The sequence below is a fragment of the Notamacropus eugenii genome, chromosome 4 (assembly GCF_028372415.1).
Source record: "Notamacropus eugenii isolate mMacEug1 chromosome 4, mMacEug1.pri_v2, whole genome shotgun sequence".
Taxonomy (NCBI): domain Eukaryota; kingdom Metazoa; phylum Chordata; class Mammalia; order Diprotodontia; family Macropodidae; genus Notamacropus; species Notamacropus eugenii.
This window is the reverse complement of record NC_092875.1, coordinates 12,543,018-12,559,184: the sequence shown is the minus strand read 5'-3', so window position 1 is coordinate 12,559,184 and position 16,167 is coordinate 12,543,018. Positions and strand designations below refer to the sequence as shown.

The 16,167-nt window shown below is 44.6% G+C and overlaps 1 protein-coding gene across 2 annotated transcripts in view; it reads right to left on the bottom strand.

Annotated features, from left to right (window-relative positions):
• The window catches only part of RSPH14 (radial spoke head 14 homolog), a 190,742-nt gene extending 174,955 nt beyond the window's left edge, over positions 1-15,787 (bottom strand). The window contains exons 1-3 of one of the 2 annotated variants that reach the window (XM_072599845.1): positions 15,635-15,787; positions 14,568-14,827; positions 3,859-3,961 (exon numbers count right to left, since the gene is read on the bottom strand). In XM_072599845.1, coding sequence (XP_072455946.1) covers positions 3,859-3,961; positions 14,568-14,766 — 302 coding nt within the window. In that variant the 5' untranslated portion in view covers positions 14,767-14,827; positions 15,635-15,787. The remainder of the gene's footprint in view (positions 1-3,858; positions 3,962-14,567; positions 14,828-15,634) is intronic. The other variant, XM_072599846.1, reaches the window with a different exon arrangement.
• Positions 15,788-16,167: the final 380 nt, after the last annotated feature.

Sequence of the window (16,167 nt, the reverse complement as noted above, 5' to 3'; positions counted from 1 at the left end):
GTATTGAGGCATCCCTGGAGACTTGGTTGACTCAGGGATCTAAGAACTCAGACCACACTCAGACACTTTATTGCCATGAGGACCTGGGGATGGAGGTGGGAGAAGGAAGAAGAGGTCTAACTGGAGAAGCATGATGGGTAATGCAGGAGAGAGAGCTTTCCTCAGATGAATCAACTCAAGCTGTCTTCACTAGCTATCCTTGTGGAACATCCTTGCTCTGCTATGGCTAAGCTAATCTCTTTTTGTTAATTTGTACAAGCTGTGTGTCTCCGTCTATTCTGATAACTGAGTCAGGCCCAGACCAGGGCAGGCTGCCTTGATGGAAGTCTCCAAGCAAAAGCCATACCACCATTTGTTGGCCATAGCATAGTGGAGATTCCTTTCATGTACTGGGTGGACTGGATGGCTTCCAACACTCAAATTCTGTGATCTCACTTGAGCTTTATAAGGCCCCGTGAAGTAGGCATTATGGAAATTATTATCCCTCATTTTCAGAGGAGGAAATTGAGTCTCAGAGAAATTAAGTGACTTAACCATGATCCTTCAGGTAGTAAGCATCAGATGAGCAGCTCCGAGCTGTTTCACCTCTCTCCTGGTCCAGTGTTTTCTCCCCTCCATCACATGCCACTAGGACAGGTCTTAGGGACATGCAGGGGGATAGCCTTGGGTCAGCAGAGTTGTCAGCTGTTTATGTCCATGATGAGACTTCCTAAACAGATTTCTGTCATTCAGAATGATCTGAGACCCCACTTCTACTTGAGAACAGGTAGAGGAGAAGAGTGGGGGAACTGATGACAGACTCAGAGGTAGTCTTTGGAGTGTCTTACAGACACACACACAAACATATAAACACACATAGAGACACATATACACACATACATATACAGACACACACACAAACACACACACAGACACATGCACAAACATATAAACACACATAGAGACACATATACACACATACACATACATAAACATAAACACACACACAGACACACACACATATGTAACTGTCCTCTCATCACAAAGTCAAATATGAGAATTCTCTAAGCTGCCTAGATTACTCAGAGGTCTATACAAGGTATCTGCCCCTTCAAACAGGCTTTACACAAGAATGATTGCCAATGCAATAAGTAAGTAAATAATGTTTTGTTCTGTCCCTGTCCATGCTCTTCCTGGTGTTACTGACTTTACTCATAAGCCCTGGGAGCCATCAACTTTTCAATTCAGGAATTCAGTTCAGTTCACATCAAGTAAAAACCGTTAACTCAATCCCTTTAAATGGTTGTTGTCCTTCATTCTCGAACAGGACCAAAATGACATCACCATGATAAAGTGAAATTTCAGTGTATCCGACTGTGGCTGATCCGACCAATATGAGCCCGGAATGCTGTACCACAGGTTGGGCACAGATAGTGCATGTGAATGTTTGCAGTGAATGCTCCAAATTTGCGCATCCTACATTTACTTTGTGCTGTCTCAATTCTGCTTTGCTCATAGAGCACAGCACCCTTTCTGATGTTGGGCACACCATGCTGAGCCGTCCTGTGCCAGTGTCTCCCATGTTGCACAGTCAAATCCAAAGTTCTTGAGAGAGACCTTGAGAGTGTCCTTGTATCACTTCTTCTGACCACCATGTTTCACCTGCCCCATGTGAGTTCTCCATAAAATAGTCTTTTTGACAAGTATACATTTTGCATTCAAATAACATGGCCAGTCCATTGGAGTGCCCTCTCTGCAGCATAGTTTGAATGCTTGGCAGTTCAGCTCCAGCAAGGACTTCAGTGTCTGGTACCTTATCCTGCCAAGTGATCCTCAGAATCCTTTAAAGACAATTCAGATGGAAGTGATTCAGTTTCCTGGCATGGCACTGGTAGACTGGCCATGTTTCACAAGCATATGACAATGAGGTCAGCACTACGGCTCTGTAGACCTTCAGTTTGGTAGTCATTCTAATACCTCTTCTCTCCCAAACTTTTCTTCGGAGCTTCCCAAACACTGAGCTAGCTCTGGCAATGAGTGCGTCAACCTCATTGTCAATGTATACATCCCTGGAAAGTACACTACCAAGGTAAGTGAACTTATCCACAGCAGTCAAAACTTCTCCATTTGTTGTAACCAATGGTTCCACGTATGGATGGTATGGTGGTGGCTGATGGAGCACCTGTGTTTTCTTGGTGTTAATTATTAGGCCAAAATTAGCACAGGTAGCAAAGAATTGATCCATATTTTGTTGCAACTCAGCTTCAGAGGCTGCATTGAGTGCACAGTCATCTGCAAACAGAAAATCATGCACCAGCACTCCCTCCACTTTGGTCTTGGCTTGTAGCCTTTTCAAATTGAAGAACTTACCACAGTACGGTAGCTGACCTTGATGCTTTTTCATCCTCATTGAAAGCATTTGACAACACAGCTGAAAATATCATGCTGAAAAGCATGGGAACAAGCACACAGCCCTGTTTCATTCCATTGGTGACTGGGAAGGCACGAGAGCTTTGTCCATTATCCAGAACCTGGGCAAACATGCCATCATGACACTGATGTACAATATTGATAAACTTCTCCAGGCAACCAAATTTTGACATATTTTCCATAAGCCCTCATGACTAACAGTGTCAAAGGCCTTGGTCAGATCTACAAATGTTGTGTACAGACCTCTGTTCTGCTCCTGACATTTCAATTCCTTTAAGCAGACAATGTATGAAGTCAGGTTTTGAAGGTCCTCCACTTACAGGTGACAAAATTGAGTCCCTGAACTCACGGAAGATACCGGAGAATGAGGAATGTACAAAAATTAGCAACAATACCACATATTAAGTAAAGTGTGAACAAAGTAGGACAAGGAAAATGGATAAAAGAAAAAGAAAATGAGGATAGTAGAAAGAATGCCGGCCAAACAGGCTCAGGCCCCTATGTTGCTAATCAGCTTGGGCAAGTGACTCCAACTCTCCTGGCCTGGATGAGAGGTGTCAACACTCCCAAATGCAGCCCAAACTAGCTCAAAATGCAATTAGGAAATGTTTAAGAAAATAAATAAAAATACAGTAAAACATCAATCCTATGGCATTTTCAAATGAAGTCACTCTACAGGCCCTAAAGATCCTTCTGTAAAGATCAGCGGGTCCCATTTCAAGCTGAGTCCCACTGACCTAGATGACCCTGTTATAGAACGTAAGGCTGGGAAGAAATCTTGGAGATGATATTAGAAATCTAAATTTCTAAGTGTATGGATCCTATGATTCTCATCTTTAAGTCATTTCAACCATCCCTCTTAGAATATCTATGTTCAATGTAATTTAATAACCACTTATTGAATTACACAATGACAAAAAGCAGTAACATTCTGCGTGACGTGCTTAAAGCCAACAATCACATTCCCAGGATGCTGTGGGGTAGGTAACTGGATAAGCAAGACAGGCCTTTTGGTATTTACCAAGAAGAAACTGTGACTCAGAGAGGCCAATCACAGTGAGGAGGGTGGTCACTGCAATGGGAATCCAGTGGTGCTAGCTCCAAAGGTAGAATGCTCTTTTCATCCCACTGTCCCACGCGCCTGAGGCCAGACACCTCCACAAGACAGAAGACACCACAGAAAGTGTCAGGGCTGGAAGGCGCCTTCCCAATGAGCCAAGCCCAGCTCTTCATCTTCCAATGGGGAGCCTGAAGCAAGGGAGCTCAAGGGACCTGCCATGATGGACAAAAGAAGCAAGAAAGAGCCAAGACCCAAAACCAGCTCTTCTGAACCCAAACCCAGCATTCTTAGCACATTCTTTGAGCTTTCTTTAAAAATACAAAATGTGCCTGATATTCAGTATCCAACAGTCATTAATACAGGTGCTGAGGCTTTAAGACTGTACCCACCTGCCTACGCTGTGATTAGCCATGATGGAAAAAACTTCGATTGTTTTTTGCCTCACGGTGTTGTCCGGATCTTTCAGCAGAAGTTTCAGACTGTTCAGAAACCCTAGAAATCAGAAATCTCTTTGAGCACTCATGAGATTGAGTTCACATTAAAATCTAGTAAAAGAAAGAATGAATGGAAAGCAAACAAGCCCTCTAAGGGCTGTAGTGGAGACAGTCAGTGCAAGGCAGATGACTCCTAAAGCCACCTCTATAAAAACCCTAGTGTGCACAGATGCAATGAATGTTGCCCCATGCCATGTAGGTGAGGGAGCCTGGACTCTCCGGGGCTATGCCACTGATGCACCAGGTTTGGCACTTCTACCCAGCTGAAAACCCTCCCTGCCATCGAGATCCACTGTCCAAGAACGAGCCCTAAGTAGAGAGAGGTTCACCACCCAGAGGCTGGCCACCAGAAGATGAATCCTTTGACCACAGTAATCCATGAAGAAAAGAAAAAGAAAAAATGCTCCTGCATCTGTTTCTACACTGACTTGGCAGGCTGGCAGAAACGGTTATCAGTCAACCCAAAGAATCATGCAGTTCTGTTTTGTTTTAAAGACTGTCTCTTATAGGAACTAATGCAAAGTGAAGTGAGCAGAACCAGGAGAACATTGAACACAGCAGCAGAAATACAGCAGTAATGATGATCAGCTGTGAAAGACTCAGTTACTCTGATCAACACAACAACCCAAGACAACTCCAAAGGATTCATGATGAAAAAATGGTATACACCTCCAGAGAGAACTGATGGACTCTGAGTGCCAAAGGAAGTATAATTTCCTCACTTTATTTTTCTTGCTTTTTTTCAATATGGCTAATATAGAAATATATTCTGCATGATTTCACATGTGAAATTGATATTACTTTGCCTGCCTTCTCAGTGGGAGAAGACTGAAGGGAGAAAATTTGGAACTAAAAAAATTTTTAATGAATTTTAAAATAATTTTTTTTAAATAGCTGGATCTCTCTGTCTTGCCCCAGGCTAGAAGCTCAGGGACTATTCCAGTTCACTCCTCCTGAGATAGCAAGTGGCACTCTTGCCTTATCAGCATTGGACTCAGTGCAGACCCTCTGTTGGCTTTAGTCTACTATAAATATAAACTTCCTGAGCTCAAGCAATTCACCAGCCTCTGCCTCCACTTGAACCCAGAGAATCATGCAATTCTTTAACTGTCTATACATGTTAATTTAATTGTCTGCATGTGAAATCCTAGTCCAGGGGTGAGGAACCTGTGGCCTTGAGACTACATGTGGCCTTCTAGATCTTTAAGTGGGGCATTTTGACTGAATCCAAATTTCATAAAACAAAAAGTTTGGATTCAGTCAAAAGGCCTCACTTAAGGACCCAGAAGGCCATAAGGCCTCAAGGCCACAGGTTCCTTATCCCTGACTAGTCCAACAACTGAGCTGGCATGTTACTACTGATGAAATTCAATCACAGAAATACCCACACTCTCATTATAAACGCAACCCGAAACTCTGAGGGGACTAAAGCTAAATGGCATAAAGCAGTTCACAGAGTTCAGTCTGTAGGACTCCCAAAGGCAACAGAAAATATCTTTTCAGCTGGTCACCTCACAGGTCAGTGTATCAGCAAAGAACTTTCATTAAAAAAACACATGCAGCTGATGTTGCAAAGGAGGATGAAGCAAAATTAGAAGATGACTTTGGCCCTCCAAATGAAATGAAGGTAAACTGAAGCACAAGCTATCAAGCACGTTCAATTTATTGGTAAGGCCAGCAATTAGCAATAAAAGGTGTCGGTTAAAAGACCACAAAGCAAGGCTCATTAGCCTTCAAAGGTTTGGGGAAGTACAGGAAAGCAAAGAACAGGATGCAGAAAACAATATGATTGGATGGAAGCCAAGAGTGCAAGGGTGGCAACAGCCCCTCCTCCTTCCATCGTGTTGCCAGGGAAAGCTCAACGGTGGTGTCCACCTGCATGGATAACAGTCTGGACTTTCTTGAAGGACAGCCAGTGTGGAGAAATAACAGATTTTCTGGCACCCATCTGCATCTTACAAGACTCATTAGCAAGATGACAGATTATACATGGGCAGTAAGATGTATAGAGACAATATAATTCTTTGAATTAAGGTGATTTATGTATGGGACAAGTTAGGTCAGTGAGGAAAGCTAGACTTCTGAGATTCAACACAGAGACCAAGGAACATGGTTTAGCCAATTTTACAGCATGTTGGGGATGACACAGAATAGAATCAATTACAAAATGGAAGTGGAATCAATTTGGTTTTCTCAAAATCCACATATACTTTAATTTTCAATGACTTCAATGCAAAGGTGAGCATAGGGAAGGCACTGAAAAACACAGTGGAAAGTATATATCTGGAATAAAAATGAAAGTGGTCAGAAGCTTGTCCATGAAAGCTTTTGTTTATTGTCTTTCTTTAAAAAGTTTTATTGTAGCCTTTCATTCATATAACAGATGTTTCCTCATAAAGCACCTCTCTCTCAAAAGAACCATCCCTGAATATTTCTTCAAAACGAGAGTCCAAAGACACTGGTAAGAACTGAATAATGACGGGATGTCTTCAGAAAAATCTAGGAAGACTTACATGAACTGATGCAAAGTGAAGTGAGCAGAACCCGGAGAACACTGTATACAGTAACAGCAACATTGTATCATGATCAGCTGGGAATGACTCAGCTCTCCTCAGCAGTACAACGATCCAAGACAATTCTGAAAGACTTGTGATAAAAAAGGCTACCCGTTTTCAGAGAAAGAACTCATAAAGTCAATACAGATCAGAGCATACTTTTTAAACTTTCTTCTTCTTTTTTCTTGTAGCACAATAGTATTCCACCAGAATTATATATCGCAATTGTTTGGCCATTTCCTCAATTCATGGGCATCCTCTCAATATCCAATTCTTTGTCACCACAATAACAGCTGCTATCAATATTTTTGTATGTATGGGCCTTTCTTCTGTTTTTAACTTTCTTGGGATCCAGGCCTACTAATGGTATTGCTGGGTCAAAGGGTATGCACAGTTCTATAGCCCTTTGAGCATAGTTTCAAATTCCTTTCCAGAATAGCTGGATCAGTTCTCAACTCCAACAACAGTACATTGTGTTCCAATTTTTCCATATCCCTTCCAAAATTTGTCATTTTCCTTTTCTGTCAAATTAGCCAATCTGATAGATATGAGGTAGTACATCAATGCTGATTTAATCTGCATTTCTCTAATCAGTAATAATTTAGAGAATTTTTTCATATGACCATGGATAGCTTTGATTTCTTCTTCTACAAACTGCCTATTCATATCCTTTGACCATTTATCAAATGGAGAATGACTCATATTCTTATAAATTTGACTCTGTTCTCTATATATTTGAGAAATAATGCCTGTATCAGATACTTGCTATAAAAAAAATTTTCCCCAGTTTTCTGCTTTCTTTCTAATCTTAGCTGTATTGATTTTGTTTATGCAAAACCTTTTTAATTTAATGCAGTCAAAATTATCTATTTTATATTCCATAATGCAATCTCTTATTTGGTCCCAAATTCTTCTCTTATCCATAGATTTGACCATTAAATATTCCATGTTCACCTAATTTCCTCATGATACCACCCTTTATGTCTAAATCCTGTGCCATTTTGATCTTATCTTGGTCCATGGTATGAGATGTTGGTCTATCCCTATTTTCTGCCAGATTGGTTTCTTGGTTTTCCCAGCACTTTTTGTCAAATAGTGAGTTCTTGTCCCAAAAGTTTGGATCTTTGCATTTATCAGACTCAATTACTATGATCATTTACTGCTGTGCATTGTTCCTAATCTATTCCACTGATCCAGCACTCTATTTCTTAGCCAGTACCAGCTTGTGTTGATGATTACTGCTTTGTAATAGTTTGAGAGCTGGTATAGCTAGCCACCTTCCTTCACACTTGTTTTTCATTTATTCCCTTTATATGCTTAACCTTTTGTTCTTTGAAATGAATTTTGTTATTTTTCTAGCTCTAAAAAATTTTTTGTTAATTTGATTGGTATGGCACTGAATAAGTAAATTAATTTACTGTCATTTTTACTGTCATAAAACTGTCATTTTTATGGTATTAGCTTGGGCCTACCCATGAGCAATTAGTATTTCTCCAATTGTTCAGATTATTTGTGTGAAAATTATTTTTTTAACTGTGTTCACATATTTCCTGGGCTTGTCTTGGCAGGAAGACTCTCAAGTATTTTATATCATCTGTGGTTATTTTAAATGGAATTTTTCTTTCTATCTTTTCCTGCTGAACTTTGTTAGTAATATATAGCAATGCTGGTGATTTATGTGGGTTTATTTTATATCCAGCATATTTTCTTGAAATTGTTAATTATTTCAACTAGTTTTTTAGTTGATTCTCTAGGAGTCTCTAAGTATATCATCATACCATCTGCAAAGAGTGATAATTTTGTTTCCTCATTATGTATTCTAATTCCTTCAATTTCTTTTTCTCCTCAGTGCTACAGCTAACATTTCTTGTACAATATAGAATAGTAGTGGTGATAACAGGCATCCTTGCTTCACCCCTGATCTAATTGGGAAGGCTTCTAGCTTATCCCTATTACAGATAAAATGGACTATAACTTAAGAGATTTGACATAACTAGTTACCAATTTGAGAGTCATCTATGAATGAACTGCTTGCAGTCAAATTATAATTTTTAGAAGAAAAACCAAAATCAACACTAAATTAGAACAAAAATGAGAAGATAATTGAATAAATTCAAAAGAGCTGCAACTTAAATCTATTTAAACAAGTTACTATCACTGAAAAACAGGATAAAGGTGATATCAATATAGGCTACCACCATTTTCTTTAACAGTTTATATTATACATACATACATATACAGACACACACATGTAGTCGCATATACATATACTATAAAGCAAATGCCATAATAAGGAAAATTTTAAAAACAAAACCAGAACTTCCCACAGTCAGCAAAAATGTGCTTTCCTTACAAGCAAAGACCACTGTAGTTTGGAATGTCAATGCACATGCCAAACCCTGAAGGGGAGGACAGTGGGAGTTTATGAGAAGTATCAGCTCAAAATCATGAGAAACAATAGAGGGGAGAAACAGAAAGTGCAGCATGAGGGCCAGGGAAGCCAGACCATCCCAAGAGCATTTAAAAATGAAGCTATAAAAGAACAGAAGAAAAATGGGGGAGGGGAGTAATCAAGACATCCACAATGAACTGTTTTCTTCCCCAATGACAGAAGAGTCATTAGTGTCATGGAAATGGTGCTAAAGAAATCACAGCTGGAAAAGCAGCTGAACTGTTGGCATCTCCCACCAGAAAGGAGGCCCAGGATGAAAGGGACATAATTTTGAGTTGGGGGTTGGTTGTAAAGACATCTAAAAGCAGGGAAAATACTGAATGATTAAAAAGTCACTGATGGTACTAGTATCAAAAAAGGAAACGAAGGGGACCTCGCTGATCTACAAGCCTCCTTTCTCACCTCAACAATGCCCTTCTGAAAATGAGCTACAAACTGCTTGGGAAGCATCCTTGCAGAGACCTGGGAACAGAACTGACAAGGCTTTCACCAACAATGCTGGGCGTCCCAAAAGTCTTGGTGCCGTTTTTGCTTGAACAGCTTAAGACGGCACTGAAACTTTCGGGATGCCCTGTATTTACAGCACAGTCAAAACAACGGATTGAAAGGTCCCAAGAATACAGGAACCCTGGAGATACTGATTCAGGAGAACAGAATGCAGCAGGCCAGTTCTCCTCCAACAAAGGGTCTCCATGCAAGTTAGCATCATAAGATCCCAGATCTAGAGCGGGAAGGAATCCCTGAAGCCAGCTAGTCCAACCCCCTTCCTTTTACAGATGAGCAAACTCAGCAGACACAACAGGTGAGTTGCACAGCTACTAAATGTGACAGTTTTGAACCCAAGGCTTCCTGAGTCCAAATCTAGGTCTCTATCCATTATGCCACATTTCTTCATACAAGATTCTCTGACAGATGCAACAACAAGAGTTGATTTTGTTCAACAGTACTCTCATTATCAATAGCAAGCAAGATTTAAAATTCTGGGGCAAATGCTAGGTAAGGCATTTGCCCCTGCCATGGAGGAGATCATGCAAACAGCCCTAAAGGAAGATTCCCCATATGTTTGCTGCTGGCGTTGTACTCACAGCATCAAACTCTGGGACCTTGCTGAACCTCCCAAGCTTGACTTACAATCATTTAACCTAACAATCCACACGTGAAAAACTAAGTGGATGAAGAAAGCCTAGTGACCAAACTATGCAATCCACTTGGGTGGACGGTCCCCTGAGTTGGTTTATCAATACAGAAGGTCAATCAATTGGCAACAGAATTAAAGAGGAGAAAGAAGGCTGAAATGTACTTTGGTGACTGTGTGGCCCGTCCAATAACTCCAAGCTTCTCCCGAAAATAAAAACCTATAACACCAATATTATTCCAGCAACACATGTGGCTCCAAATCCTAGAATACTACCACCTCCAAAGACTCAAACCTGCCTTTTATTTTGGGCCCAAAATCATGACCTAGTGATCATTTATATTTTGTAGTTTGTCTTTGAAAACTGTTCCTTTGTTTTACATGGTCACGCACCCCTCAACGATCTCTTTTATGTGGCTTCTCTTACACAATTTATTTTGGGTTACAGGTGGCAACCTACCTACTCCCACTCTATAGCACTACAGCATTCCACTGCTCTTTAGGTAACCTGCAATTTGGGGTCTTTGGAAATGGTGGTATTCTGTTATTTGGAGCCACATGTGTTGATGGAAGAATGCTGGTGTTACAGGTTCTTATTTTAGGGAGAAGCCTGGAGTCCCTGAAAGGGCCACACAGTACCCAAAATACATTCCAGCTTTCTCTTTCTCCTCTTCAATTCTGTGGCCAGTAGTGATTCAACATGGGTGCCCACTGGTAGGAGAAAGGCGCTTTAAAAAAAGCTATGGTATGTAACTATAAAGAAATTGAGCAAATAAGATGGGTGGCCAATGAGGAAGTCAGAGAAACATGAGAAAATCTGTATGAACTGATGAGTAAAATAAGTAGACCCAAAGGATAGGTAACAACTGTAACAATGTAAATGTTTTCACTTACTGAAAGGAAGTTACATTTTGAGCAGTCACAAAAAGTTACAAGAGCAGATAATGAAGCACTGCTGCCCCCTCCCAGCAGAGAAGTGGAAGGCTGCTTGGGCCCAGTGGGATGTGCCCGGTCTGACTGACAATAACATCCGCTGGTTTTCTTTGCTCCAAGGGATGGTTCCTTCTGGAGTGGGAATGGGCTGAGAGGTTTTTTGCCAGAAATGACCAGGATTTAAAGACAAAAGACATCAATAAAACTTTTTGTTTGTTTGTTTAAGGAGAAAGGTTTGCCCAGAAGGAGGGAAGGGCTGATCTAGTGAATGGAGGGGTTGCCCAGAGGCTCCTGGGAGGCCTAGGATGGAAGGGCTGCAGCACCCCAAGGGAGATCCTGGGGGAAAACAGTGTTACCCAAGCTGAGGCCTGGGGAAAATGCCAAAGCTGTAGATAACTGTGGAAGGAAGAACACAGCTAGAGAGACCTATCACTTCAATGTCTCAGGTCTGATACTTCCCCCACCAACACAGACTGTGCCTCACCCATCCACTAAGGCCTCAGTGGACAGTCTATGAAAACTCCATCACCCCAAAAGCCAAGATGATTATCCAGCTTGGATCCCCACTTTATGGGTGAAAAAAACTGCCTGGGAAACTGTGTTTGAGGAGAGATTCAAACCCAAGTCTTCCTGACTCCAAGTCCTGTGTCCTACCCACTAGGGTACCTTGCTACCTCGTGACACTGCCCAGAGTTATCTCCATAGAGTACAAGGTATCAAGGTAACATGGCTTCAGTGGAAGAAACAGGCACATGAAATATTTAGAGACAAAACATATTTACCATGGACAGATGGGAGAGGGAGCCTAGAACTACCCAAGGCTCAGTCCGCCAATTCAGACACACATTCAAGAAGAGGAAAATAGTCATGAAGGTACTAAGTTCCACATTCTGCCCCTGCTAAAGGTGTGGAGAACAAAACCCACTCAAAGGGCAGCCTTCATTCAAGCAAGCGTGAGGGAGGAATGCAGACTCTTATCTAAACCAATGTGGTAGGTGTAATGAGAAAATGATTGTCTGGGAGCTAGGAGTTCCAGCAAAAAAAATGGTTTTTGGGGACATCCTCAGGGACACAGACCTGGCCTGCAGGACTGGAAGGGCAGAGTAAGAAAGACTCTCTGGTCACTTCAGCATCAAGTGCTCAGTCCCAAGCCATCCTCCTTTGGGAGAGTGTGGGTCTCTCTCCGAGCTGGGGCCTCAGGCATTGCTCCAAAGGAAAGGAGCCTTTTCTTCTATGATTCTGGAATGGGACCCTGACCTGTGCCTGTACCTGTGGGCAGCATATGTCAGGTAATTGTTTAATTACACAAATGGTTTCATAAACTAAAATCAGTGCTCTGACCTGGACGCTGAATCAGTGATCGCTAGCCTCAAATCTCTCCCCCTTCTAAGCTCTCCTCCATGCAGCTGCCAAAGTGACTGTCTTAAAGGACATATCATACTGGCTCCCCTTCTCTCCCCCTCACTGGTCTCTCTCCACGATCCCCTATAAAGTCCTTGGTTTGGCACTGAAAGCCCTTCTCAACCTCCTCCCTTTCCAGTCTTCTTATACTTCGTTCCCCACCCCCCAACTCTGCCATCCAGCCAAATTGGCCTTCCTTCTTCCAGTTCCTTACACTCACCACTCCAACCCGTGCCTCAGCGCCTTTGCATTGGCTGTGCCCCTCACCTGGAAGGTTCTCCCTCATCACTGAGGCTTGGCTCAAACACCACCTGCTGCAGAAAGTCATTCTGGCGCTCCCCTTCACCACACCACCCCCAAGCTCCTATAGCCTTCTCTTCTGCAGACATTTTTGTCCACACTTATTTATTTCCATGTTGCTCTCTCCTTAGACTGGGAGCTCCCTGAGGACCAGGACTATAGTTTGCCTTTCTTTGTACCCCCAGTGCTTAGCACCGTGCCGGGTCCCTAAGAAGCTCTTAAAAAATGCTTGGTAATTGATAATGTCATTGCTTATTATCTAGTTTATCAAGCAAGCAATTGCAAGTGCAGCATGTGACTCACTTCTGTTTTGGCAAAAGAGAAATGGCTCCCCTTCTCAAGAGCGGCCCGCTGGGCACTGAGCTGTGTAGAGCACGTGTCCAAAGTGCAGGCCATTTCTCAGGCTGCTGACCTAGAGCCTTCACAGAGGCCCCACTCAGAGTTTCAGCCTCACATCTCCTAGCCACTTAACAGGTCCAATGAACCAACATCTGGAAAGTGCTGAGCATAGGGCCAGGCCCATAGGAAGTAAGTCATGAATGCTGCCCTCTCGTCTGGTCAATTCTACCTCTGAAGCACATCTCAATCCCCCTCTCCATCCAGACCATGTCCAAGGTGTCAGCTGGCTTTCGATTGATGATTCTTTTCCCTGAGACCTACTATCTAACTATTGCTTCCCTAGCTTTCACCTAGATTCAAAAACTCAACTTGGCCAGTACAGTGCTTTATGCGCCCCTTAACTGTCCTTCTAGTCAGCCCACCATCCCAGCTAAGCCCACATATGGGATCCTAATTCTGGGCCCCTGTGTTCTGGTTTTCCCCAATGGAACCTTTTCCTCCCAGCCCAAGCAAGTGCTTTCATGCAAGGGATTCCCTCTAAGGCCGGGGGCAGCTCCCTAAAGAATTCCACCAGAAAGCTCCCTTCCTACACCTCTGTGCTCTGCTGGACAACCCAGCAGTTTTGTCAAGGGGCAGCATGAAGACACAGTGGGTTGGTTTTCTATGTCTGAAGACAAACCAGGGCCAGAACAATTATCTAGCATGCCACATCCCAAGAGATCTCAACAGTCACAAATGTTGGGCTGAATACATGAGATATTTAAGATGGAAAAGTGTGGTGTTCTGCTTCAGAGTTAAGAAAAGGAACCACCTTTGCCCAAGACAAGGAGGCCAGGCTTAGACCAGAGGCTCAGATTCCTCCAGCTGGAAGGGAGGTACCTGTTTTAGGCAACAAAGACCTGAGCATTTAGCTGTCAATGGGAGCTCAAAGCCTCCACAGCCATGCAAAAAACCACCATAACCATCCAAGGCTGCAGTAGGCTCTCCAGGCCAAGGACAAGAGGACTTTAGATCCACTCCTCTGTTCTCTCCGTTGACACCTCTGGAATCTGGCCAATCATCGAGAACCACCTTTGCCCAGGGATCTTGACAAGCTAGAAGCCTGCCTGGGTAGAAATAATGGCTGGGGGGCTTGGCTGAAGGGACTGAGGCACTTTACCCAAAAGAGAAGACTTGTGGGAGTCACAATCAGTCTTTGAGTATCTGGAAAATGGTCCTGTAGAAGCTGTTGTATGGGGCTCCTGAGAGCAGGACACTGGGGAGCCAAGACACAGAAGAGGCTTGGGTCCATAGAAGAAAGAGCAGTTAGAACTATCAGAAATGGAGCGGGCTGCCCCCGAAGGCAGGGAAATGTTTGAGCAGAGGCAGACTGGGCAGACACTGGAGGCCATCCACGGTCCTCACCCCTCCCATCTCCCTCGGAGATGTTAAGGCCCCGTCCTTGGCTGATGCGCTACCAGAAGCTGCCTGCTCTGTCCAGCCCACTTACCTAGTCTGATGGCTTCGTACACATATTCAGGATCATGCACCAGATCACACAGAGCCATGAGGGCCCTCTGCCGTGTCAGCAGATCGGGGGACTGGAGCTCCTCTTTCAGCTTCGGCAGGGCCCGTCGTCCATAGGCAATGGAAGCTTTGGTGGGGTCAATGTCAGGAGGCAAATACTGAGAAATCAGAGGTCTCGCCATCCGTCCAGCCAAGAGGTAGGGAGGGAATCCTCCCTTTGGAGATCAACTAACCAGGTGACTGCTGAGAAAGAACAACCCAGAAACCTGTTACTCAAGGCAGGGGCTGCTCCAAGAAAGAGCCAGACTGAGAGTCCCAGGATATGGGTTCAAGTACTGCCTCTTAGACATATTGGCAGGGTAGCCTCAAGCAAGTCCACTCCCCTATCATTATTAACTCTGTATTCATTTTGTATTTATTATGTGTAGTTCTAGATGCCATGCTGTCTCCTCCATTCAGAACATAAGCTGAGCAGCCCTGGCACAGGGTAGGCACTAAACGAGTGCTTGTGGATCCATTTCTAGCTGACATCGACCCAGCAGTTGTGCAGCTCCCCCCACCTCCCCCAGGGACCACAGGGACCCCAAGGAGACAGATACTTTGTTTTTGGTGTCCAAGGGGGAACTCCAGTTGTGGAAGCTCCCTCCATCCCTGCCAATCCAAACTCTCTCTTACAAGAGGAGCCTGGGGTCGTCCTTTCCTCACACTCTTCCATGCAACCCTCCCAACAGCATGGGGACGGGGGGCTCTGACAGAGCAGGGTCACCGCGCTGTTGGAGCCAGGTCTTCCTCCTGCCAAGCCCAGCCCCGCCCAGCCCCCTTGGGGCACGCACGGTGGGCACCCGCGCAAAGCCACACAACTGACACGTGGCAGGGCTGGGCCCTCGGCCGCACGCGTGCCTCAGTTTCCCCATCTGGACGGTGGAGGGTTGAACCCAAGGGCGTGTAAACCCTCTCTCTCAGCCCTGAATCTCACGATCCTCAGACAGGCGCATTCGAGGGGGGCCTCAGTCTCCCCGTGTGTGACATGGGCCGCGGCCTGAGCCTCACCTGGGGCTCGGGCATGAGAGCCCCGCCAGACCGGCCTCCCTAGGGCCGAGCGACCCCTTAGGCGTACGGTTGCTAAGGCGACCGCAGAGACTTCCGACGCGGGCTGGGAATCCCAGGAAGTGCGTCCTCAGGTCCCGCCCCCAGCGCGCGTCGCCTAGCAACGCACAGCACGCGCCCCCTAGAGCCCGAGGCGCACCTCGGCACCGCAACCTTTCACTACGCGTGTGCGCTCCCTTTAGCTAACCAACGCCCCGCCCCGCGCGAGCCCACTGAGCAGGCGTGAAGCGTAGGCACCGCCTCTTCACTAACCCCGCCCCCAACGGGCCCTACAAGGAGCGAGCGCGAGCCCCGCCCCCGCCGTCTCTTCACTAACCCCGCCCCAACGCCGGGCTGGGTGACCACGTGCTGAGCACCCACGGAAGAGCTCCCCCTGGGGCTGGTTATGTGTACGCGGCTGTAAATTCATGCCGGTGGCAGGAGAACCCCCAGCATGGTCTAGGGCAGCGGAGGCCAGACGTCCCCGTGGGGGGTCC